This window comes from Rhinolophus sinicus, linkage group LG03, assembly GCF_036562045.2.
Source record: "Rhinolophus sinicus isolate RSC01 linkage group LG03, ASM3656204v1, whole genome shotgun sequence".
NCBI classification, from domain to species: Eukaryota; Metazoa; Chordata; class Mammalia; order Chiroptera; family Rhinolophidae; genus Rhinolophus; species Rhinolophus sinicus.
Genome location: NC_133753.1, coordinates 124595761 through 124623725, shown reverse-complemented (window position 1 = coordinate 124623725; position 27965 = coordinate 124595761). Strand labels below are relative to the sequence as shown.

The 27965-nt window shown below is 36.2% G+C and overlaps 1 protein-coding gene across 2 annotated transcripts in view; it reads left to right on the top strand.

Moving 5' to 3' along the window:
- CAMK4 (calcium/calmodulin dependent protein kinase IV) overlaps window positions 1-27965 on the top strand; it is a 209324-nt gene that overhangs the window by 130300 nt on the left and 51059 nt on the right. For both annotated transcript variants that reach the window (XM_074328611.1, XM_074328610.1), the window contains 2 exons: window positions 1287-1369; window positions 16855-16927. In XM_074328611.1, coding sequence (XP_074184712.1) covers window positions 1287-1369; window positions 16855-16927 — 156 coding nt within the window. The remainder of the gene's footprint in view (window positions 1-1286; window positions 1370-16854; window positions 16928-27965) is intronic.

Genomic DNA, 27965 nt, shown 5'->3' with positions numbered 1-27965 from the left:
CCTACTCAAGGCAAAATGCTCAAAACTTAATATATGGGTTGACAATGCATTTAGCTACAAATAACAGAAAACAATGTAGTGGTCTAAACAAATACATTCCTTAGGTTATAAGAAATCAGAAGGCAGGCAGGTGCCAGCTTTGGTTCAGCTCCTCAGTGATGTCATCCAGGACCTGGACGCCTTCCATTCATTGGTTCTACCGTCCACAGTGCATTGGTATTCACCCTCATGCTTTTCTCTCGTGGTCCTAAAATGGCTGCTCCACAGTCTTCAGAAGGCTTCAGGTCAATATTCAAGACAGAAAGAAGTAGAAAGCCTTCACCAGCAGTCTGGTGGAAAGAGTAAAAGTTTTTCCAGAATTTCCAGCTGCAGCAGAATTCCCTTCAAATTTTATTGATCAGAGCTGGTCTCAAGATCATTCTTAGCATTACAGAGACTCAGAAATTGAGGAACAGGGTTATCATAAGTGGTTCAGACCAATTATGATCCATAATTTGAGGCTAGCCACCCTGCTTCCCTAAACAAAATTAGAATTCTGTTTGCAGTAGGGTAGAGGGAGAAGGGTTTTGGGTAAGAAATTTTAAAAAATGCCACATACAATCACCACTGTTATGTTATCCATCTTTTTTCTTTCAAAGAGAAGGCAATGTAGAATTTTTCCTCAAATGCATATCAGTCTTAGTCACTAGATCTCAGATATATTGAGGAAAATATTCAAACTTGTATAGATTATCTGCATGTGATGAAAACCCTGTATGGTCAATTAAATCACTACCACCACTATTTTCTGAGGATGCTTTCATCCACCAGCAACTTTTTAGCTGTTGAGGAATATCCTTTCCATAAAGACAGACTTTAACTTGGTCCTGTTCTGTCTCTCACCCTTAATTCCAAGTTCCTCCCAAGAGAAAGAGGTATTTGCATCTCCAGTAATCAAGATGCTTTCAAATGGTTTGGGAAGTTATATTTGCTTTATTTTGTTTTCAAATTCTGGAGCAGTTCAGAAATTGGGATATTTTAATAAAAATTAGGAAATGTTTCTAAGGAGGGTATCTTTCAAATGTCGAAAGGAAAAATATAAAACTCAAAAGAATCCTTGAAGAAATGAAGCAACTGATGACAACAACCAGAGAATGACAAATGGCTACCTGAACAAGAATGAGGAAACTTTATTAACAATGATCAAACATATTACTATTACAGAGTTTTGTTTTAGCCATAGTTTTAGCTATTTCCTAGAAAGATGACAATAAAGAATCTACTTTTATTTTTATATATTTCTCCAGATAAAACTTAAAGAGATATTTGAAACACCTACAGAAATCAGTCTGGTCTTAGAACTCGTCACAGGAGGAGAGCTGTTTGACAGGTGAGTTGGTCCTGGAAATCTAACCATGGAAAAGTTTTGCCTCCAGTCACCAAAAATGAATCAAAGGAAAATTTATTCTGAAGTTTTTCATAAAGACACATCATACCAGTTGATAAATTCTACTCAAATAAATCTTAAGAGGATTGTAGAATAGAAGGAGAATGATATTTGATAAGATGTGAGTAGATGAAAATTTGGGATGCTTAGTGAGTAAAAAGAGAAACACTATATCTATTTACTTTTCCAAACATTTATTTTCCCAATTAAAATAAAACAGAATTTCTGAGGTCATACTAAATCTAAATAGTAAGATTTGTGAGAATATTTTTTGAGAGAATATTTGATGAAAATTATAGAAAGTTAAACATGTATTAAAATAGTATTCTATTATGATCCAAAAGCTCATAAAAATCAATACTCTTCAAGTGATTATTTTTTAGGCCTATTTTCTCTATTAGGCTGTGTAAAGAGTTCCAAGTTACAGGGTGAAACATCATCTGTTATATCCAATTATAGCCAATTTTACTTGTCTGTTCATATTTCATCACTCGAGGCAGAGGTTTGAGGATGGCAGGGAGTGTGCCTGGAAATCTGGTAGAGCATAATTGGGAAACTATTTGTATATGAGACACAAGCTTTAAGTTTCCGTAGCTTTTCCACCTTCTTTGTCTTCTCAGAAGAATCCCATTTACCCTGAAGGGCTCTTGGGAGCCTGTTGCTGTGCTCCTTCGAGTTATCCAAAAAAAAAAAAGAATGGAATTGGAAGAAGTCAAAGAGACTAAGTAGATGTATATTAGAAATGGTAAGAAGCCATGCACTGATATAAAATTCTTGTTGGTTAAAGAATCGGTTAAGGAAGAAGTGGACTGCAGGCGGAAGACAGAAGAGACAATAAGGGAACTGTTGACGTACCCTGACTGCCTAGAGCACAGTAAATTCTCAATAAATATTTGCCCAATGAATGAGTAATTATACTCTGAGAAGAAAGATACTTAAAGGGGATAGGTTTAGAATGTGTCCAGAGAAGAGCAATTCTCCCCTGACTTCCCACCCCAACTCTACTCAGCAAAATTTGCTTGCTGCCTCTTCAAGAGCTTCCAAAAGTGTTCATATTGGTTTTCAAAGGTTGTTTATAATGTTCCCCAGTGCAGATTTGGATCTTCAGGTAGGAAAGAGCAAATGGCCCAGCTTAATTGGAGCTACATACATGTTTTCAACAGACATATAATTTCATTCATATATATGTTGAAGAATAAGTTATATGAATTATCAGACTTTTAAAACATTGTAACATTTTACCTATATTCATTCTTTGCAAAGAAATGAATCAGCTGAGGAAAGTGAGCCTCAGTAGCCTGAAAACACATACTTCTTGTGTCAGTTGGCTGATACAGTCAGACTCAGGATTCTGAATCCTGCCTTAAGGGACAAATAACTAACCTAGAGCGATTTGCTTAACTTCTCTAAACCTCAGAACAAATCTGAAGTGGTTCTGTGATGCTAAGGAAGCTGAGATACCCTTATCTACTCTGTCTCTGATCTGAGAAAAGTCTGATTGTTTTGACTATATAAGGATACTCTTGTTCTAAAACTATCATGTTCCCATGTGCTTAGTCAAGACTCTTCTGGACTAGCTTATTTGAATGTTACCAACATTTTATTTTTTTAATTAAAATTTATTGGGGTGACAATGGTTTGTAAAATTACATAGGTTTCAAGTGTACAATTCTGTAATATATCATATATATATATCACATTATGTGTTCACCACCCAGAGTCAGTTCTCCTTCCATCACCATATATTTGATCCCTTTTATCCTCATCTACTACCCATCTCCCTGCTTACCCTCTGGTAACCACTAAACTATTGTCTGTGTCTATGAGCTTTTGTTTCTTTGTTTATTTATCTTGTTCCTTTGTTGCTTTCAGTTTTATATTCCACATATCAGTGAAGTCATATTGTTCTCAACTTTTTATGTCTGACTTATTTTGCTTAGCATAATAATCTCAAGTTCTATCCATGTTGTCACAAATGGCACTATTTCATCTTTTTTATGGCAGAGTAGTATTCCATTGTGTATATATACCACATCTTCTTTATCTAATCATCTATCAAAGGACACTTTGGTTGTTTCCATGTCTTGGCCACCATAAATAAAGCTGTAATGAACATCAGAGCACATATGTATTTACAGATAAATGTTTTCAGATTTTTTGGTATATACCCAGGAGAGGGATTGCTGGGTCAAATTCTTATTCTGAATTTTTTGAGGAACCTCCACTCTGCCTTCCATAGTGGCTGCACCAATCTGCATTTTCACCAACAGTGTATGAGGGTCTCCCTTTTTCTCCACAGCCTCTCCAATGCTTCTTACTATTTGTCTTGTTGATGATAGCCATTCTAACCAGTGTGAGGTGATATTGTGGTCTTTATTTGCATTTCTCTGATGATTAGTGATGTTGAGCATCTTTTCATATGTCTATTGGCCATCTGTATGTCAACATTTGTTGATAGTGGCTCCTTTTTCAACACCTCTTTAACTGACTCTTTCATGAATATATTCCTTCTTTAGGTACATTTGGAGTCAATTTATAGTTAGATCTTGCTAGTTTTGTAGCCATGAGGTGCCTCAAAGGAGAACTTACATATTTCTCTGCTAATTATGGTCTGTTAACAGAGAAATCTCATATTTTTTTAATTGTAAATAATTGCAGAACAGGAATGTCACACTGAGGCTATTATCTACCAATAGCCCTTTCTATTTACCTACATACCTTTATTTGTTTGAATCAAGAGGCTCTTTCCTTCCCTTTTTTCCAGCGCTTCTTCCATGAAAGAATTCTGGTTTCTCATCTTGTAGTCTAGTTGATTTTGAGGGAATAGAGTTAATTCAGCTCTAGGTAAAAATGAAAAACTAAATGCTCTTGATAAATTTCATTTACAAAGAAAATAGATGAAATATTCAGATTTACCGGAAGACAGCTAAAGAATGGCAGAGAGCCAGGAAAGCACTCAACCATTCTATAAACTCTTAGCAGCCTTAGACAATAGATTCCCCCCCAAAAATGTTGTCATCTACATATCTGTTGCCATATATGAGATGAACATTGCTTCTCTATTAAGTTACTTAATTTTATAGTTATTTTTAAAATTGTATCAAGCTGAAAATATATCCTACATTATTATCCATGTATTGCTTTCTTTCTGGAGAGTTAAAACTCTTAATATACTTTCTGTTTCTTATACTTTGGTCAAAAACCAAATTTATTTAATTGTGATGATAAAAATTCATTCATGGTCTAATGATGACCATAATAGTATCTAATGAATGAACTAATGGAGCAATTGATGAAAAGATAATCATGTTAGTACATTGTAGTCAAAATGGTTGTATTTTATTAACAAAAGATCTATGGTGCTTCCAAAAAAACTAAATACAGTAAAAATCCAAGTAGAACCTGCCATTTCATGTAGAATATAAATAGTAAATTGCATGGGACAGTTGATTAAAAGTTTTGGAATAAAATCAATGATTTTTTTGTGTCCAAGAAAATCCCCCTCCAAAAAACTTTTACAAAATTATGATATATGAAAAAGAAAGCCCCAGAAGTTTTCTGTTCCATCCTACTCAATCTAGTCACAACTCTTAGAAATTTATTGAAAATTTTAAGGGGACAAGGCATGAGATTGTTTGCTTTAAAAGTAAAGTTTTGAGTTTCGTTATGTTTTAGAAAATGGTCGTATTTTAAGGCCACTAATTTAGTATTATCCTTATGACCTTCTAATTAAAGTTTTCAAACAAAATTTTGTCCCTGATTTTTGTGTAACTCCAGTATCAAAATATCTTGTAGATTTTTAAATTGTCTTTTTTTTTTAATTGTCTTATTTTTTCTATTTTCTTCCTGTATTTTTGCTTGCCTGATTATATTAAGATGTCAAACATTATATATAAAAGGTCTTAGAATTTGTGGCTTTAAATGTTGTTACCCTCCGACAGGGCAGATTTTATTGTTGTTGTTATTCTGTCAGGCAGTTAAATAAGATAGGAAGAAATCGTTTTAATCCAAACAGGTATTGAGTTGATTCAAAGCTGGGCTTCCTGAAGGCAGATCTATTTCTTGTCAACACTTACAGGGTTTTGCTCTTTAAGGGTCCCAATTTAAACCAAGGGATTTTGCTAGGGCCCCCCTTCCTTGACAGACCCTAAATGCCAGCTTCTGTTCCCTCTACCCTGTGAGAAGGCCAGAATCCTTGTTCAGCTTCTCAGCCTGTCAGCTGCTGATTTAAAAATCAGCAAATGCTTTTTATTGGAAAGCAGAGGCATCAGATGTTAGGTTTGCTTTTCTGAGTTTTTCTTGTCTTTTGGATCTTGGCTCCCAAAGCCTTCACTTCCTTGGTAACTCTCTGAAATATTCATAAATATTTTTAAAAATTATTTTATTTAGTTTGTTCTTTCCTGGAGGCTTGTCTCCTCCCACTATTGCTGAGAGCAAAAATTTAATGTCGATGTAAGAATGCCCAAACCTGTAGAAAAATTTTGTAAGAGTTTATTATAGTTTATTTGGGCCAAATAGGGGACACACCTGGAAGCAAAATCTCAACAGAGTGAGAAAAATGCTTCCCAGAATGACAGTCTACAGTGCATTTGGAATTAAAGAGGGAATGTAAAGATTACATGAATGTGGCAGCCATTCTGGTCCAAATCTTCCTCCTCATGTGGCCTCACTATCTTTCTTATTAAATCCAGTTCGTCTCTGAAATTATTTCCAAGAATATAAACTATTGTTTATTTTATTTATGGAGAATTCATGATATATTGGTTGGTCTTAAGCAACGCTACACTTTATGTATTTAACTCACTTGATCACCCTTCAAATTTTTTAGGTATTATTATCCCTGTTTTTTCAAAATAGTCTGAAGAAATTGATAAGTCATGAAGTTTGGCTTGAAACTCATGTCTGTCTGACTAGAAACTTTTTTTTTTTTCATTTTGCAAAACTGAAAATATTCTTGTTAAAAACTACAACAAGTCGTCAATATGCAAGGGAAGTAGTGGTTATGTTTGGGACTATGCATTTAGCCTATTAATTACCTGACAAAGTCCTAGTGTAACAGTCCTAATAGTCAACTATACTTCAACATTTCCAGATCTTTTAATCTTGGTAGAAATAAATGGAATTTTCTGGACATTGTCATTATCAAAAGATTCCAGAAATGGAATTTAGGAGTTTTTGTTTTGTTTTGTTTGTTTTTATTCTTTTTTTCTTTTTTTAACTTTTATTTATTTAAGTGTGTTTTTCCAGAATCCAACAGCTCCAAGTCAAGTAGTTGTTTCACTCTAGTTGTGGGGTGCAGCTCACAGTGGCCCATGTGGTGATCGAACCAACAACCTTGTTGTTCAAAGCACTGCACTCTAACCAATTGAACTAACTGGTAGCCCCAGGAGTTTTCTTGCCCCAGTCTCCACAGAGTTGTGTCATGGTTGATATTCTGGTTAACCGAACTCAGAACACATCAGAATTTATAAAGACTGTTGTGTCAAAAATTAGTCATTAATGTAATTTTCTAAAGATCTCTAAAATCTGATCGTCTACAAAGAAAAATTAATCACTATAATGAGGGCCATTTTCGGGTGCCTCTTGGGGTCCTGGTAGTGGCAGGGCATTTTACTAAGTATGATCTCATTTAATCTTCACAACAACACATATACAAGGTAGGCCTTCACATGTATACATTTTACAGGACAGATAAGTATGGATCAGAGAGGTCCAATAACTACCACTAAGTCACTCAGCTTATATTGGATCTAACAACAACAACAACAACAATTAAATGAGATTGGACTCCAGTATGTCAGATTCCAAAGCATATGCTCTTTAGATCATGTTGTGCTGCTGCTAGTAAGCAAATGCTAATACTTATAATGTAACATTTTGTCCTGCTTGAGAACTATTGGCTTAACTTGAACATTAATTTTTTGTTATTCAACCATGGATATTTTGAATACATCTTGTCTTTATGCAGTTTTATCTATAGTCTGTATGTGAAGAAAACATAGACTAATATTTGGATTAGGTTTACAATCTACTTTTTCTTGTTTATTAATTTAAGTTGACACACTGTGATCAAATTAATTTGAGGATCAGAAGGAGCCCACAAGATGGAGAAACAGAAGAGATTTGTGTGAGAGGGACTTACATGTAGAACAAAATCCCAGACAAGACACAGAAGAAATAAGATCTACAGTCAGACAAAAGGATTTGTTCACATAGAAAAGTTTATCTTTCTCAGAAGCCGAGTCAAGATGCAGAAAGATCAAAGGATCTAGAGTAGTCAGTCATAACAATTCTGAAAGAAAAAAAAAAAAGAGTACTTATATTAGGGCTGGGATATAATTTTGCTCTACTTACAAACTAAAAGTTATCTTATTACATTTTTATGGATGTTGGAAAAATATATGCGATTCCCGAGTTAGAGACACAGGCCTTAATATAATAATGATACTGCACAGCGAGTGTCATGGGCATCAGCAAGTTGGTATAATTTCCCCTTTGCCCTTCAAGTTCCATGGGGGCAGCTCAGTAGGCTTGGATGGGTGCCTACACATGGAGTGGAGTATGTCCCAGGAGAGCAAAGAGCTTAAATGTCCTTTAACTGAAAAATGAACAAACAAAAGGTACAATGAAATATCATGAACCAATGAAAAGGAATGTTCCTTTGATATACACTACAACATGGATGAGCCTCGAAAACATGATGCTATGTGAAAAACAACAACAGACAGGAAGGACTACATATTGTATCACTCCATGTATATGGAATTTTCAGAAGAGGCAAATCTATAGGGACAGAAAGCAAATCAGTAGTTGCCCAGAGCCTGGGAATGGGAGTGTGTTGGAGTCGGGGAGAGTGTAAGAGGTTTAAGTAGTTCACACTTGATAGGCTCCATTTTTTCCAGTATTGTTGTGGAAGAGAAATTTATCTCCTAACAAAGGCTGGATGAGAATGCAATAGGGCATTTGAGGAAAGACGCGAAGTTTGAAAGTGGGGCTGTGAGAACAGACAAAGGCAAGAATAAAGGACTTTTCAGGAGCTTTAAGGGTTTGCTGAGTCCAGAAATTATGTGTTTTTGGAGAGTCTGGCTTGTGGTATTTTACACGGGTTGGCTAAACCTCTGCATATCTTTTGTGCAGTGTTTGATAGCATCTCTTTTCCCTTGGTTTTATCCTACTTTTCGGTTTTCTCCTTGATCTCTTTCCTGAGTTCCTCTTCCTCTTTCCATGCCATAAATGTCCACCTTTCCTAAGTTTCTTCTCACATTCTCTGTAGCTAAATTGAACACTATCCTATGACTTGAGCCACATTGGTGACTGCCATCTCAGCAGGGGTGAAAACAGTATTTTCAACAATCTGCTAGACATTTTTCACCTGTAAGTATGATAGGCACCTTTAAATCAATATATCCTCAAATGAACTCAGCATCTTTTCAATTCTCTATCTTGCTTTCCCTCCCTACCTCTGTGAACTGATTTACCAACTAAGCTAGTCAGCATTGATTTCTCCCGCTTCCTCTCACTTTTCCCTGCCCTTAATTCTTTCTCTGAGCAGCTCTCAAATCCATTTCCTCACTCTTTCCCATTGCTTCTGCCCTTTTAAGCCTTCACACTCTCCTTCCCATTTCGGTAGACTCCTAACTGGAATTAGTTTCACTCTCTTCAGTCCTTCTATATTTAAAGCACAGATTTGATCAGGTCAGTTCCGAAGGCTACTCTCTGCTTTTGGTTCAAGTCAATTCTTTTAAACATGGCAAACAAAACCCCTTGCAGTCTGGCCTCACCGTACAATTTTAGCTTTCTCACCCATGTTATTCCCTTGTCTCTTCCAATGGTAACCAGAATACATTGACTCCACCCTCCAGGAACTCATGGTCTAGAAGAGGGAAAGTAATATTATTTTTGAATACTACCATCACCTCCCCGCCAAAAGTATATTAGGGCTCATAGAGACAACTGCAACATCACAAGATACAAAAATAAATGACAAGAAGGGACTAAAAAGAAAATGTACATAAGAATAAGTACACAAACGACATATCATAGGACACTTTGCATATGTTAGAGGTTGGCCACAAATTGGGCTGTAAGTATTCATTCATGTGGGGGTGACAAATGCTATAGTTGGGGCATAAACACAGTATGTAGGGCATAAAATATGGGTGTCTTCTAAGTCATAAATAGAGCTATAGAATTTTATGTGAAAAATCAGAAATTAGCAGGTGAAGGCTAGCAGGAAGGGAAAATGATGCCCAGGGCTCTGTGGCAGGCGTTAGGTGTGAGAGTCTTAGTCTGCATTTCAGAAGCTTTTCTAGACAGGAATCAAGCAGTTGCTAGATGTCTGTTAAATGAGTGATTAAATAAACACTGTGCTCTTGGGCAATTTATATAACACCTTTGGGTCAGTCTTTTCATTTATAGTATGAGAGAATTGGACTAGGAATCCCTAATGTACATTCCCAGGTATACAGTTTGATCTGGCCTCTCCTTCCTCCTGCTCTGTCAGCTCCCACACCGATACCCAATTCCCTCACTCTTTCCTTAGCTTTCCAGTTTAACAGGTGGTAGTAGTATTTTTGAAACTGTTTTTTTTTTTTTTTTTTTTTTTTTTTTAAGTATGTGAATTTAACACTTGTTGGGAGAGATTTTAGAAAAAGCACCAATACAGACCAAGATGCCATCAATGAAACGAGAGAAAAAGCAGCAAATGAAGCTTATAAAGGAGTGGTGGATTTACACAGGATACAGCTGAATTCATTTTGATGTAATTTTGTATGTAACAGCATAATGATGTACTGGCAGCCCTTATGACTTTGTTCTTGAAACTCATGTTATTTGGGACTTTTACCCAATGTCATTTCGATGCTTTAGTACATATTTTCATCAGACCAATGTCTTTCTCGCATAAACCTACAGTCATCTAATAACAATCTCCATTTGGGAAAATGCTGCCATTGCTGGTGAGAGCAATAGGACTCCTGAAGTACATGCCAGGAAGTCTGAGGCCTCGGGCTATGATCAGATTACAGCTGCATTGCCTGTGCTAACTGCTGGGCTGGAGATGTGCTCAATTCAATTTGCAGCAATTAACATAACAGAAGCAAATGCACAGAAGTCATATTTTAAAGCAGGTCCATGGGAAGAAATCGGCACTGCCTGTGTTTTCTCATCCTACAATTTAAATATGATGGAACAGTCCCAACCGTAGGGAAGAAGAACATGTGAGCCATCACAGCAAATAGTGGAAGGACAAGGCCTGGTCTGGATTAGGAAAGACTACTGGGGCCAGAGAAGCACAGCGTGAGAGCCTAGGGAGCCCTTTGTGCTTCCTTCCCAGATCTCCAGATGTCCGCTAGACCCGTGAGCAACCGAGGGAACTGTAGGAGCTGGGATCCCAGGGCAGCCTTTGGAGTCAGTGTTGTGATCAAAATCATAGGAGAGGTTCTGTTTTTAGCACTGCATCTTCTATCATGTGTCATAGCAACAAATGACATGGCCCTGGGCCTTTGAAAATGATCTTAAGATGCTGATAGCATCTTATCATTTTACAAAGCATGAAAAGGAAATTAGTTTACTAAATCTGGAGAGAAATATACCAGTGAATGTTTAAATATAAAAAACAAAAATATCAACCAAAATTACCCTCCTATTTTTACAGCTCTGAAACTGCTACAATTATTGAATATTACACTGCTTCTAAAAATTGAAATCATAGCATATTCTGTATAAAGCTATCAATTCTTGATGGTAAAGGCTTGGTTCAATTTCATTGGAAACTTTTTAGAAATTCCAGCTAAATTTTAGTTATAAATTTTTGTTTCTTCATGAAATAAATACTACTCTATTTTGATGAATTTGAATCACTTTGATTTTGTTCATAATATGTTTCTAAAAAGATTCATGTTATTACAGTAATATTTAGAAACTATGTGTCGTGCGGGGGACCCTGCTTGCTGCGCCATTTGTCGTGCGAGGCGGCCTGTGGGGCCTCTAGTCCCGCTCCCCACATAAGAACACAGGATGTGGCAAGGCCAAAAAGGAACACCCATGGAGCCATAGGTAGGGGAGTCATACCACTATAGTCTCACTGGAGACTCTATAATCTCACTGGAGGCTGGAGTCACATGACCTGCAACCTGCTGTCCGCTTCTCTGCCTGCCAACCAACTGACCCACTGACTCGACTCCCGACTCTCAACTCCCCAACCAGCAGAGCAGCAGCAGTTTCATCAGTGGCTAATTGGCCAACTGGTTACAGCTGATGGCCATCTACTACCCAAGCCAGCACCTTTCATGTGAGGCTGAGAGTCTGGAAACTGTTCTCTGGGTCTCTGTCCCCACACTACGTAACTGAGTTTATTCCTGAGGCCAGCAATAACCTTTCTACCTATTGCATTTTGCTTTGGGAAGCATCTATCTGGCTGTTCTCCCACTGGATCCATGGCCAATGTACTTGTGATGAGCACCATTTCTCAGGCCACTGCTTTGTTCACCATGATAAGGAACAGAGGCAAACGAGTTGTCTAAATGTCCAGTCTGAATTTTTTCTGGCATCCATTCACTTGGCAATTAGTATTGATTACATAAATATTCATTGACTGCCTACTATGAACAAGGTAGGCAGCTCCATGGGTGATCAAAGCAATAATCGAGTGAGAAGGCTAAGAATTTTGCCACCATATGTAGCAGAAGGCATTGGCTCAACACATCCACTGTAGCCCTGCTACCTAAATGGAGAGAAAAAGATTGCAGGACTTCATTTTCCTTAGCTTGGTCACCACTAGCTTCACTTGCAAGCTTAGCTCTAAGTTATAAACCTGCATTTATAACTTGAGAAGTTCACAGCTATTGATCTTTCTAGTTAGCCATGGATGGCCTGGGTGGTAGCTCAACCTCAATATTTAAAATTGAATGTCTGAGTTCCAGAAACCTAACTCTGTGACACTCTGATGAACAAATCAACTGGGAACAAAATACTTTCTAGCAGAAGGAGCCTGGAAGAGAAGCAGTTGAGTAATGATGATAGACCCAAGATATGGTGTGCAGCGTTCACACTGAGATGAGGTAGAAAAGGCACTTACATTTTGTTCTCCTGCCCCATGTGTCTACTCTAGAGACATTTCTGACAACAGAATTAATAAACTCCTTGGCCATACAAACCTTGATATAATACGTATTACATCTATGATGATGATGTTTTTGTTAATAATTTCTCTACTATTTGTGGTCTCATCAGGAGCAAGACCCAAATCTTGTTCTTCACTTATCCACCAAGCACTGGCTCACATTAGAAATACTGATTGAATACCACTACTTATCCTCACACTTTGATCCTCACTGTAGTCTTGGTTCTTTTTCTTAGAATAGTCTCTGTCCTCTCCAATCCCATGCTTCTTCCTCACACCTATCTCACTCCTGGCTCCCACCCTCCCCTCAGTGAGAAAACGTCTCTACACACTTCAGGTCTGAGCTGAGATATAGCTACTACCTGCAGAATCCTCTTCCCACCTGCATGGCCTCCAGAATAGATTACCTGCTCTTTCTAGGAGCTCTCAGGCCATTGTCTAATATGTGTGTCACAGCATGTAGCACACTGTGTTGGTTGTTGTTTGTCTACTTATACCAAGAGAAACCCACAAGAGCAGAGACCATGTGTGGTTCATTGCTGAGTGCTCAGCACGCAATAGTCAATCCATAATATTTATGGAATAAATAAATGAATGGATATATCTGTTAAAATGCACCCTCCCCATTAATTAGATGAAGTATTTTGCTAATTGAACATATATTGTAGAAAATTAGTGAAATTTCCATTCTATTCTTCTTAAAGCTACTACTCTTCCTTTCATCCTACCTGAAAACAGCTCCCAAGAAAATTAACTCTTCTATCCAGCCAGTCCCTAGACATTCACACAAGGATATGTTCTGAATACAGGTACTTAACCTTAAATTAAACCCAAATGAAAATTCATAAACACCATATTTAAGCCAAAGCTTGAAACTCATAATAAAACAAAACGTAGAGAGGAAATTCTAGTGGGTGAAACGCTGCATCTCCAATGGGTGGGGATGCCCATGAAAGGTCATGTGTATTTAGCAGACAAGGAAGGTTTCCCATCAGCGAGGCTGTGCACTGTACAATCCAAGGAGTACTTTTTGCATAGACTAAGCCTCATGGCATGGTACCTGCTGGAGGGTGCACCATAAAGCAGCCGTGATAAAGCTCTAGCCTTGGTGAGGGAATGTAGGAAAACCCACAGTATTTTTTTGTAGACCACGAGGTAATTGATTTTATTCTCTTCCAGGGAGAATGATGGGAGGGAAGAAAGTTAACTATTGGCCATTTTTTTCCATCATCTTTGTTATAACTCCTTTTTGAGCTGCTGAGGCTACAGGTGCAGTGCACAGAGGAGACACTAATTATATTTGTGTTAGTTGGTGGATTTACCACAAAAGTCTACATTTAAAGCAAAATGCAGAGGAAGGTGTAATGGTATCCAAAATTCTTAACCCAGTAGTCCTTCTTTCCCCCTTCTCTCAGACTTAATTTAAAAGCGTTCAGAAAGTATTATACAAGAGATGATTTCAATTAAATTTTTAATAAGTAGACTATACAGAGGGTGCCAAAAAAAGTATACACATTTTCAGAAGGGAAAAAATTGTTTTAAACTTGTAATACTCAATATATACCAATAACAAAAGATGAATACAGGTCATGTGTATATATACTTTTTGGCATCACCAGTGTGTAACTCAATCATGAATTGGAAAATGTGTATTCTTGTAAAGAAATATCATATGAAAATTGTTTTTCAAGAACTAATTAACAATAATCCCTGGAATATTGCAATCTATTTTCACATTTTGTTTGACCCTGGTACATAACAGGTATTCAAGAAATAAAAAAGGGGGAAAAGATATTCCATCTTTCATCCTTTGAAAAAATGATGTTTGTGTTTCTTGACAATGTTCTAAATAATTGAATGGAGAAAATAAAATAATTGACATTTTTGCATCAGTATAGTTTCCCTGAATCTTGATAATTGTGATCATTGAGGTATCTTCTTATAATACAGTCTTTTATTTTTGTCATATCTGTTCTCTTTTGCTTTCCTCATCCTCCATCCTATATTTTGAGCACGTTTTATAGATTTTAAATTCAACTTTAACACTGGCTGCTTTGAGAACTTAGAATTCCTTGCTGAAACATTTTTTTTAAAGGATACTTTCTGGAAAATATGCTATTTGAGGAATTAACCATTTAAGAAAAATTTCAAAGCAAAATTACAAAAATTGTTGAAGTTTTGTCTCTTTCATGTTTTGAATTGGCCTTTTTCAGACATGTCTTTACCACAAAATTTTGTCTGCTGAAAACATCTTATGCAAGTTGGTAATCTACAGTGCTATCTAAAATGTGTGTTCTTTTGAAATTCTGGTAAGACACAAACAGCAAAAAAGTCATTTTTCAATCTTCCCAAACATTCCCATAGGAATAGATAGAGAAACAAGGACAGAAAAACCAAAAAACTCACAGACAATACCTATATCAAAACCAGGTGACACGGTCTCCCTATGAAGCCTAAAATACAAGTGAATAAGTACAAACTATTGACAATTCCAAGAGCCATGTGGTATTAACATCTATGTAAGAGGATGCAAAGGGAAGCGAGAGGACATGCGATGGACCTAAGAACAGGAGAACACTCAAATCTCCAAATCATTGGGAAGCAGCATGTGCCAATGAAAGAGGAACAGGTGAGATTGTGGGGGCTTTTTGCCACCCAAATTTCTGAGAAGTGCAAAGGCTGCACTCACAGTAAGGTTTGAAGTGACTAATGAAGGCCCTATGAACTCCTGAAATTAATATCTGAAGCCCCGTAGGGAAAGAGTCCTGTATTTGGGAGAAACTGCTAAGAAGAGACTCCAATAATCAGAGTGGAGATGCTAGAGGCAAGGGAATGAAATTCCAGAGAGAGGAGAGATCTCAGAAGTAAGAGGTCATTTTTTTTTTAATGTTTCATGTTAATAAACAGAAAATCGAGAACCATGAAACTAGAGAAGATATCCTGACCCATCACTCTGCCAAAAGGGTGAAGGGGAATAAGAAGAACAAACCTACAGTTATAAAAAAAAAAGTAAAATAAGTTATGAGGCTGTAATGTATGAGTACAGCACAGGGACAATAGTCAATATCATTGTAAACATTTTGTATGGTGACAGATGGTTACTAGACACAGCGCAGATCACACTGTGAGGAATATAAATGTCAAATCACTATGTTGTATGTCTGCAACTAATATAATATTGTATCTCAACTATATTTTAATTTGAAAAAAAGAAAACCAATTTGGCTTAAAAATAAACAGCAACAGAGGTGTTTTGGATAATTTCAATACAAAATGATTATAAGGGCACAGAAAGTAAGGAACAGAATAAGGTTCCTTTAGACAATGAAAGCATGTCAGGAGGATACCTACAAAGTAGATAAAACTATAACTTAATATTACAAAATAAACTATAATTAAGAAAATCATAGAAGAAAGAACAATATCAATCAAAAGTTGAAAAACTCATAAGTGTATAATCGTACAACCCAAAGAAGAAAACCAAAGCAATAGAAGAAAACAAATACAATGCATTCTAATTCAGGAATATATTCCTGAAATTAAAAAGAAAAGACTTCAACTTAAAAGAAAAATTACTTGCCCACATCCATGAAAAAAGAGCAAGTCATTTATTTGGAAAAAAAGAACAGATGGAGGAGGCGGGGAGAGGGAGAGAAAGGCAGAAAGACCTTATTTGGACCTTATTTGAATACTGATTCAAACAAGCAAATAACAAATTTTAACATGCCAACACAACTGGAAATTTGAAACACTGCAAATTTGATGATATTAAAGAATTATAATTTATCAGTGTGATAATGGCATTGTTATGATTTTTAAAAGACCCTTTATCTTTTAGAGATATCTCCTTAAATATTTATGAATAAAATTATATGATATCTGATATTTGCTTGAAAATAACAAAGGAGGGGGAAGTAATTAACTAGATAGATAAAACAATATTGGTCATAAATGAATAACTTTTGAAGCTGTGTAACAATTACAAGCAATGGTGTATGGATATTGTCTACTTGGTATATGTTTAAAATGATTTATGATACAAAGTTTAAAAAGAAAGAATTTTTGTCCTCAGAATGGATAGTTTAAAAGCCCAGACAAACTGAATGGTTTGCATTTTCCAAAATAAACCCAAAGATTTCTAGAGTGCTAATTTATGGAAATCCTTTTCCTGGTGTCACGGTAGCCTATTGCAATGACTTGGATGCATCTTCTTTAACATTAATTCAATTAACTTCTTTTAATGCCCACTCAGCTGAATGCATGTGTCTAAGAAGAATTTAATGTTAATTTGCTATTCTTGTTTCAGAATCGTGGAAAAGGGGTATTACAGTGAACGAGATGCTGCAGATGCTGTTAAACAAATCCTGGAGGCAGTTGCTGTAAGTATGAAGTGACAGCAATAGTCACCTCTTTCTTCCTTTTACTAAATCATCATTTAAGAAGTGCGTATCAGTGACAAGCCAAAGAATTTATAGTAAAACGGTATGAAATACTTACTAGAGAATATTTATATTTTCTATTGTTGTAGTCCCTCTGTGTAATGCCATAAGTGTGTTAAAATAATTTCCATTCTATTATTATAAAATCAAGTCAGACTTTGGTGTCTGTAGCTGGTCTTTTCTCTTTTTTTTTCCACCCATGACTTTGTTTCTTTATTATTTTTGTTGTTTGGTAGGAAAGTGGAGGAAGGTTGAATGTGATAAATATAGACCTTGGAGCACAGAGACTATTGATTTTTCTTTCAAGACAAGAAATGAGTGAATTAGAAGGAAAAATTATGACAATTTCATTTTTTTAAAGGAAAAAATATAAGCTAATATTTTAGAGTGGAATGAAGTTTTGCAAGTTAATGATGGAAACATGTACGCACATTTACAAAAAATATATAATTTTGAGAAGATTGTTTGGATTGAATTAATAAGAAAATATTGGCCTAGATAAAATAGACTCAACTGGTGAAAACCTTTCCATATATTTAATGGTATTGAATCCGTGCTTAGACACTTGGTGATTCATTTATTGAATATAAAGCCAGAAGAAATTATTCTCTGAAAAAGAGGGTGGGGCCCACGAGGCCCCAGTTAAAGATCAGTTAAAGAGACAAACCTATATAAAACATACCCAGAATTAAAATCTATTATATTTTTCAGAGTCAGTTATCTAACTAAAATCATTATTCAATATCTTGAGAAATCAGCCACACTAACACAAGCACATATCCTATGAATTTTACCCACAACCAAAACGGAAAGAAAGGGAGGAAAGACCCTGATATCTAACTAGTTTATGTGCTAATTAACGGTGAAAAGGAAAAAAGAGGCTTCACAATCTTTGCATAGGGCTGCTAGAAATAGCAGATCTATGATGTAACCAAATCCATTATTGAGCTATCAACACCAAGTTCAATTGGCTTTATAACCCAGTCTTTCCAAATTATTCCTTCCTATAAAAGTGTTTTGGTCTTTCTGCTATGGTAGGGGATAAAAGCTGGAGAGGATGCCACAGAATTTTACTCTAAACACACAATGCAGCTGCTAACTATATGAATCTTGAATATTAAATTCATCTTCTCATAATACCCAAAAGACTAGCTCTATTTCACTGTTTCTTGAACACAGAATATTTACCATCCCTGGTTCCCTAAGATTGCCAATTTGGGAATGATTTTTTTTAACCTCTTCCATTACCTTCTCTCCTCACGTCCACCTTCCCCACTTTGGTTGAATCTTTCTTCAAATATCCATAAACCTAATCCTGCTCCCTATCGTGCTGTGACTATTTTTGGCCTGCTTTTTAAAACAAAACCAAACAAAACACATTTCTACTTGTTTTCAATTCCTATCTTTAAGTAAAGAGTTCTATAATCCTCTTTTGCAATCATTGTTTTCATTGTGTCACTTCTGAATTCAATTATGGCAGTTTTATGCTTTTATTAAATACCCATTTTAAAAACTTCATTCCTTATTACTATATATTATAGATTATTCAAGGAAATTTGCTGGCATGGTCTGTTGTCACTTTACCAAAATCAGGCAGCAGCTGGTAGAGCAGTTAACAGTAGTTTGGGGGGCGGCCAGATGGCTCAGTTGGTTAGAGTGTGAGCTCTTAACAACAGGCAGCAGCTGGTATAGGTGGGATGGTGGGCTGTGCCCCCACAACTAAAGATTGAAAATGGCAACTGGACTTGGAGCTGAGTTGCACCCTCCACAACTAGACTGAAGGGCCCTGGAGAAACACACTGTTCCCCAATAGTCCCCAATAAAATCTTTTTTAAAAAATGGATTTAAAAAAAAAAAGAGTAATTTGGGAGTCAAACAGAGCTGGATATGCCACATGCTAGTCTGGGCCCATCATTAAACACCTCTGAGCCTCAGTTTCCTCATGTAAGATGGACATTCAACCTACCAGGGCTGTGGGAAAGACTAATTAGATAAAGTACAGAAATCATAGCAGTGTTCAAAGGAGAGGAAAAACAGGATAAGCAATTTCAGACTCAGTATATTCATCTAAAGACATATTAGATGTAAATCTACAGAGGGTGTCCCAAAAAGCATACACATTTTAAGAAAGGAAAAAACTATTAAAATTGTATGCTCAATATATATTAGGTTGGTGTGAAAGTAATTGCAGTTTAAAAGGTTAAAAATAAATGCAAGAACTGCAATCACTTTTACACAAATAAGAAAAGATGAATACACGTCACGTGTGACTTCTGCAATTACGAGAGGTGCTCAGAGTGGTTACCATCAGCGTCCAGACACTTCTGACTATGGCGAACTACTGCTTGAGCATAGATAACACCTCTTAAAATGTGTATGCAGTTTTGGGGCACCCTCTGTATATACTCAGCTACTCCCCAGCTAAGTACTAATATCAAAAACAACTTCAGGTGCTCAATAAATATTTACTGAATAAATAAATGAAAATATATCAAGATTCAGAAATAGACACTATTATATATTTTGTCTCTCTAGATGATGGAACATTTACTAAAACATCCTTATTATCATTTTTCTACTCATTTCATATGAAACACAGCTATAACTTGCTTCCACTCATGAAATTCTTTTCTGTCCCCTTACTGACATTTAATTCTTTTCCTGTCATTCAAAACTCACCTTCTTCAATATGTTCTTTCTGATTGCCTCCATCCATTTAAGTCACCTCTTGATTCGTTTGGTTTATCCCAGTAAGCACGTTTCAATTTAGTGATACCTCAGAGAGCTGACAGGGAGAACTCTGCTCTCATTCACTGAATGAGAAACGGATGCTTTCAACTTCAGAATTTTCTACCTGTTGGACTTACACCAATTGAGGAATAACTAAGATGCTCTGGATAAGGGAGGCCTACCCAGAACAGAGAGACTAGAGTTCCAAGAACTCCATCCCAGGTCTGCAAAGATGGATTGAGTAGCCCACTGTTACTCCTACATTTACAACAAACAAAAATTGTTATTTTACCTGCTCACAAAGCTCCACAAAGCTTCATTTTAAGAAGTGGGTTACCACATTCAAGTCAAACATTCTTTGAAAGAAGTCTTATTTAAAAAAATCAAATTTTCTCTGATTGCTGCCACTAAGAATTAACTTAGAGAAAAAAATTAAAGTCATTTCGCTAAGTGGCTCCCAGGTAGAAAGCCAGCAACTTAAAACTTGTGAGAAGTGGCTGACATTTATGAAATAGTTTATTGTCAACGACAGCTATAGATAGCTATAAAAAATGTAGGACAGTTGGGAACTCAAAGTGATCAGTAATACATGTCACATTTTCCTGGATCACGTGCTTATAAGACTGTATCTAGGCTGGTGTTTGAAAGCACAGAAGCAGAAAACTTAAAGATTGAAAAGTTCTTGGGAAATATGTTGCAGGTATAATTATACCCCTTAGGTAATAAATCTTCCCTTCCTCCCACTTCATCCCAATTCTTGCCCCCAAATTTCACAGTATTTGTCTGACTGTAATCTTGCTCCTTCTGCTTTTGAGCTTTAAATAGCATTTTTGAAAGCTTTTAAAGTGAGTTCGAAAGATGTTTCTTCCTTTGGGTTCGAATTCATTCAGTTAGTCTTTGAGGAAAGGTCCTTGACCTTCGTGAGTGTTCTATCTTCTTGAAATGATTTCCAGGTAATCCTAAATTACAAGGTCTAGATCAATCTACACATTCTGGAAGGGTCATCGGGTCTCATCGGTCATAAAGCACTTTGCCAAACCTTAAAGCCTTCCTTTTCCGTTTACTTGTAGATACCCAGGGAATATTCCATCGCCTCTGACATTTCTTACTGTTACCACCACCTTCAGTTCTCTGCTTGTCACCACTGATATGCTACTTTTCCTGTTTCCAAAAAATCACCATCCTCCTCTTTTTCCCACCCCCGATGCTACTGTCCCTCTTTTTCTACAGACAGTTTTCTTGGTATGTCTTCATTTCAAAGCCAAGACTTCAGAGCTTGGAGAAACCTGTACACATAGACTATAGTGAATTTAATAAAATACAAGGAACTGGTTGAAAAGCTAGTAATTATGTCTGTTATCCCTGCACATAGCTTTTTTGTTAGAATTGTTTTAATGATTGTAATGATGGGGGTAAAGAGTTGCAAACAAAAGCATCTAACCTTTTAAAGTTATGGGAACCAATATGGTATCTGAACAGCAAAGAAAAACAGTAAGTGGACATGGTTATAGGGATGCTGAAAAAGGTGAAATATTGCAGGTTCCTTTCGGTAAAATTTTAAAAACTTGTAACCTCTCCTAAAAAAGAACAGATTTAGCCTCTTAGAGAATCAATTGGTAATGAATTGATGACTAGATATTGAAGAGCTGGAAAAGCAAAATAAGAACATTAAACTAAGATATTGTAGAGGTAGCAACTTTGGGAAGCCGCCTGTCCTTGGACTGGGGAAACAAAATTAAGAGTTTGAAATGATTGGTTCAATGAGCCCTGGAAAAACCTGCAAACTGGAATCAACCTCTGCTACTAGAATGACCTATTATTGCAATGTGAAAAAGTGTTTCTAGGGTGCACGGAAAGAACAAACAGAAACACAGACTCAAAGAGCAAATAGGACAGACCACGTCTCTTCCTCCTCTTCCAGTCTCCCACTCTGTCCCTAATGCTCACTAATGGCAGAGCCAAATAGGGAGTCGGCAGAAAATGCAGCTTGTAATTCAAGTCCCAGCTTCACAAAGTAGACAATAGAAGGGAGGGTTTCAAGTTGAGAAACAACAGCTTAATAAATGGTACAGGAAGTTATTTGAAGGCAAAAATAAATTCTCCAAGTTTCTCTTATTAGAGTCTTCGAAAATGTTCATAGTCTTTATTAATGTGCAGGCAATGGTTCTATAGATCAATGGAAACAAAACAAGGGCAGTAGCATTAAAATAAATTGCTATCTATATTTAGAACCAAGTACTGCACTTGATAACATTTATAGATTTAATGGACAATATATTCATTATTCAGCCTTACATTATTCAGCTTTACAAACATTAATTGACATGTTTATTCCATCTTCCACCTGAACTCTTTTCCTTGTTAGCAGAACCAATCTTACTTTATAAAGATGGAAAATACCAGAACTTCTTCTCCTAGCCTCCCTTGCAGCTAGGCAAGGGCTTATGACCTGATCCTCACCAGTGAGTTCTGTGAGCACTTTGCTTGTGAGTTCTGGGGAAAGTTTCCCCTGAATGACAGGAGACCAAGGGAGCAAAAGCCATTTCTCTTTTTCACTGACATAGTTAAGTTTGCATATGATGTTAGGAACTGCTTTTGCTGTCTTGTAATTTTGAAGAGAAACATAACTGTGTTGAAGAAGGCAGAGAAAAAAGGAGACACAGTTGGAATTCTCCTCCTGCTTGGTATCTCATAGGGGATAATAAGTTTCTCAATATTTCCACCGCTTTAAATTGTAAATCCTATTACTTGAAGTAATAGGATACTGTACTTCTTGAATAAACTTTTGAGTATATGCTGATTCTGTGGTCAGAGCAAGTTGTATAATTTTCTGTCCTTCTAAATATAACACACAAGGCATATTCTTAGATGAAAAAAGAAATTTGGTCCTAAAATTTCTAAAAATTGAATTTCACTGCATATCAAATGTACACCCACACACTGATAAATCAGGATTAAGTATGATTTGAAGATATTGAAGATACAATGAGGTTTAAGGTTATTAACAGTAAGCTTGCTTCTGACACTCATTCTGTTTTATGAGTATCATTCTTGCTTGGACACACTTATTATCAACACAAAGATTCTGGTGGTTAAATTAAGGAATAAGAGGCTAGAACAGAAGATGTGTTTTTTTGTTTGTTTTGAATTTGTCAGTTCCTATGGTATTTGCATTTCTTTCTGGGAGATTTTTGTTTTTCATTATTCACACTTGAACACTAATTTCTAGAGGATGGATTTTAATGCATGGCTCAAAGCATTGTAACACTATAATGATAATTTACCAATAAAGAGTAAAAGTAGTTATATATTTTATTACTAAGAATTGAGAGATCACAGTTTCCAGAGAATAAATAACAAACAGTTCTATTAAGCTTCTCTAATATTCTGATTTATAACCACAGAATGAAGTAAACTAGTGGCTCAGTCAGAATAGATACTTTACCAGAAAAAAAAAAAAAATTGGAACAAAAAGAAAATCTACATTCTGAAAATTACAGCTCAGTATTAGGAAACTGGAGTTCTAAAAATAATTCCTGGGAGGGGGGTTATCTTTCTCAGTAAATGTTTCTCTAAATCATCATTGATACTGATAATAATGATATTAAAAGTTTATCAAATTCTAAGTGGCCTTCCCTTTTTTGATTCCCAAGAGAATCACAGTAAATTGTGGACTATATATCTAGGAATTTTCCAATTACTATACACAAAATGTCATGTCAGTGATTACATTCTAAATGACTTTTGTTGTTTCAGGTTTTTGTAAATGTTGGGTGATGCCAACAATTCAGTTCAACCAATTACTGATTCTCTCGTCTGTGCCAGAGTCTTGGATACATGATCAAGGAGCTCACCAATTTATAAGGCAGATGGACACATAAGCATATGTGTACAAATTGATGCATTTTGCAGATTAAAAGGCATTAGAAAAAGTGAAAGTTAGTTGATATATCTAGACAGAAACTGAGTCAGAAAAATCTTGCCAGAGGAAGTTATATCTGGGTAGATTTTAAAGGAAAAAATGTTGTTTAATTGGCAGCCAGCATGAAAGACAGGGAATTCCAAGAATACTCTTTTTATCCCACAAATTTTTAGGGAACACAATAGACTAAAGATACAAAGGCATGAAGAGCTGGTCTTTGGATATTGCTAGAAAGTAAAGTGCACACAGTGAGAACTAGGACTTGAGAGAGAGGCAAGGGAGCCTGTCCTTGGGGCTTGCATGGCTAGTGAAACGATCATGTGATTCTGCAGATGAGGAGACCCCCCAGGGACTTTGGCTGCAGAACCATTATCCTGATGGCAGCATAAAGTCCAAAATCAGTGAGGCCCACTAAGACGGTATGAAAATGTCCAGTCAAGAGATGAAAAGCATCTGAAAAGATATGGTTTGTGACTCCATGAATGAAACACCCTAACCAACTAAACCCAGAATTCCCCTTGGAAATTCACTGTCAGTATTTATGAATGTTACATACGTGAAGACTTGGAGATTATGAAAAATAATGTAGAACAGAGAACATGCAGAGGACTTAGAGAATGGATAAGAACATCTCAGCAAACTTTCTCACCTCTATTAGCGTGTAACACTACATTGTCTTCTCCTAACTCTGTGCCCACTTGCTTGCTGAGGTTTTATTCCATTCTCTTCCATCCAGTCTCACAGTTCCTCTAATGACCTATTTTCTTCTATTATAATGACATATTTTTCTTCTATTCCTGTTTACTTCTCCTACATTTTTTTTTCTTTTTATGCTCTTATTCCTCTCCTCTGGCTGAGAACTAATGACGAATAAAACAACAGCAAAAATGACATTGTAAGAGACCCACCAAAGCCTCCAGGATGACTGTGTTTACTATGTACAGTGTACATTTTAGGTCCTCAGGAGAGCTATAGAAATAAAAATGGGGCACAATCCCTGCCTACAAGGGTTTAACAAGGAAAAAGAGATTCAAAAATAGCATCTAAGTTATCTTTCTTGGAAAGAAACACCTTGAGATTGTCTTTGCTTTACCAACAACCCATGGAAGTGTTATGAACATGAGGTTACTGAGTAGATGTGACCTAATTCTAGTTCAATATCCTTGGATTATGGTCTTTAGAAGTTCATTCACAGCTATTCTGTCAGGTTTCAGCTGATTAGGAAATGCGATTCACAGAATCGTTGACTTGGAAAACTTCAAGTTAGGGTAGGAAATATTGTCTAATTAATGGTAGCAGCATGAAGGAAAGTGCTCATGGTGTCCTTTTGAGATCAGGAAAGGCATGTATTGTTTCTGTTTCTATGGATGACCTACAAAGATTAAAGTGAGTAAAGAGAAAGAAAAAAGATGGGGATTAAGCTCAAAGATGGGGGTTTTAAGTAATATAACAACTTTAATTATGTTAAAAAATTGTTATTCCAAGCAGATGTGCATAGACCATGAGAGGAAGGATATTATCATATTATCACAATACCTTTTTTATTTTAAACACACCTTACTCTAATTAGCAATTTGGCCTATTTTCTGTTCCTCTGACACCATATTGCTCATATATATATGTATTCTGTTCCTCTGACACTGCATGCTCTGAAAAGCTAAAATTCAGAAAAAAACGAGCAAAGAATTCTACCACCCATGATGTGCTCTTTAGGAGGACAATTTCTTCTTTACATTGATGTGGTTTATGTGCCACAGCCTCTATCTATGGGTCACAAGGGAAGGACTCCCAGCTGGAAAGATTCCTTTGATAGTGATTCTCTTTTAATGAAGAATGATTGTGTGGGAATTATTAAAGTATTATGGCTTGAAGGTGAACAGTGATCCTTTCTTTGTACGTGTGCTTCTCTCCAAGGATGGTAAAATGACTAAGGTTAGACTCTAGTTAACTATTTCTATGTTTTTCTTTCATTGATTATTTATGGGAGCATGGCAGTGGGACCAGGAAATTTATTTCTTTGCTCTCTTGTAATAGTTGTCTGCCTAAAAGCTGAAGTATTCCCTGTACTGAGGGAATGAAGTTCTATTTTGTATTATTTGGAGCAACATGAACCTATTACTTATGATGTCTTTGACTCATAAAAAATGAATTTTTTTTTTTAATTTTGGGAATGGCTAATTCACAAAGTGTTGAAAAAATGAGCAATTCTTGCAATAGTCAGGTAGTTTTTATTATTATTATTATTATTATTATTATTTCTGGGTCAGGAAAGCTTTCAGACAATATTCTAATACTTCTAATACTAGTATGTGAACTTCACTCCTTGAATATGGAATTTTGATTTTATTATTAAATAATTCAGGAACAAATTCTGCAAAAAAGTTTTACAAAATATTTTGTCTGCCTAATAAATGAGGAACATATATTTTAATGAAGATGTCAAATTAACAAAGAGTCACAGACCTTGGTCATAGCCTATGTACATTGTACCAATCATGGAAACAGAAGGTTAACTTTTGTTTTTTTAGTCACAGTCTTCATTCTCACCTCAGGTGTGTAGCTCCTGCATAAGGAATGCTCACTAAAGTCCAGTTTACTCACTTTGACTAAGATGCAGAGTTCCTCAGCTGGGACAGTGGGAATACTAGTGTAATTCGGGCAGGGCAATTCTTTGTAGGTATTTAGCATCCCTGACTGTCTTAACCTGTCCAGGTTGCTATAACAGAATGTGATAGACTGGTTGGCTTAAGCAATAAACATTTATTTATCACACTTCCGGAATCTGGATGTCCCAGATCAGGGTGCCAGCATGGTCAGATTCTTGGTGAGGGCTCTGTTCCTAATTTACATACTACCACCATCTTGGTGTGTCCTGACAATTGCTGGTCTCCACCTTATAAAAGTACTAATCCCATCATGGGGACTCCACCCTCATGACCTCATCTATATCTAATTGCCTCCAAAGTCTCCACCTCCAAATACCATCACAATGGGGATTAGGTCTACAATATGTGCATTTGGGGTGGGGACACAAACATGCAGTCCATAACACTAGTCCCAATACACTAAATACAAGTCGGAGGCCTAGATATTATAACTACAAAGAAGAAAAACACTTTAACACAATTTACAATGTATCTAAGTGGAACTTTTCCCTTAATCTGTGTGTTCCTTCTCTCTTACTTGAACCTCTCTTCCTTCTTCCTTTCTTCTCTTCCCACCAATCTCTACCTCGTGAATTCCAGAGAATCATTGCCATCCAAAGTAATGTAACCACAATTGCAGTGTATGAAGTGCCAGACATCCTAACAATTCTTGTTAACTTGTTTGCCTACTTCAAGGAAAATTTCGTAAATCACTAGAGGTTTCAAGATGTTTTCTTGAGCTAAGACAAGACTATGCTTCCTCCTCCCGGTGTCCTAGCATCCCACTTTATGATTCTACCTTTTGTGAATGTAATTTAAGGTCCCTCTGTGCAATATCCTCTTTATTTTTAGCTCATTAAAGAAGTATGGTATAGTTATAATGCATTTTATAATTAATATTAATCTTCCATGGTTTCTGACCTCAATGTTTCCTCTTGATTATTTTGTGTAAAGATTACAGAGCCTGATCTGCTCATTGTTTAAGGAAATACTTTTATACATATCATTAATCCATAAAATTTTGCTGGAATATCAAGCCTCTGGCTACTGTATTATAAGCAGCTGGTGGATTAAATAGAGAACTACTTATCTGTGCTCTGGACACGTAAAAAGAGTCAAAACTCAGATTTTTATTAATAGAACATCCCAATTGTTTTAAAAGATGTGTCTAAAAGTTGCACAATTATATTGGGAAATACAAGACAGTGAGTAATTTACATGTATAACTTGGAATGTAGAAAAGGGTGGATCACATTTAACTGTCCGTTGTTTTCTTTATGCGGTAGTATATGTTGAACCAAAAGTGTAACTTTCAGCTCTAAATTTGATACAGCACACCTGCAAGTTGGAAATTATTGCATTGGCATCTCTGTAGTCCTCAGTTTTCTCCACATTTAGTCTATGATATTAAAAAGACTTTTAGACCTGTGGAATTTATAAGATAAAAGCAACACTATATCTCAGCATTTCTCCACTTAACCCTCCAATATCTCCCCATCACACTCACCCGTTATGTGAGGTCCTCCAAGTCCCACCTGAAAAGACCATTTGCTGACCTTGTGATCCTCTCTCTGTCCATGGGCTGTTATTCATAGCGCTCCTCCACTTCATTCATGGACCTCCAATGACCTTCTTTTTCTCCAACATGAGAAATTCTAGTCCCTGGAGTTTTGAACTTTTG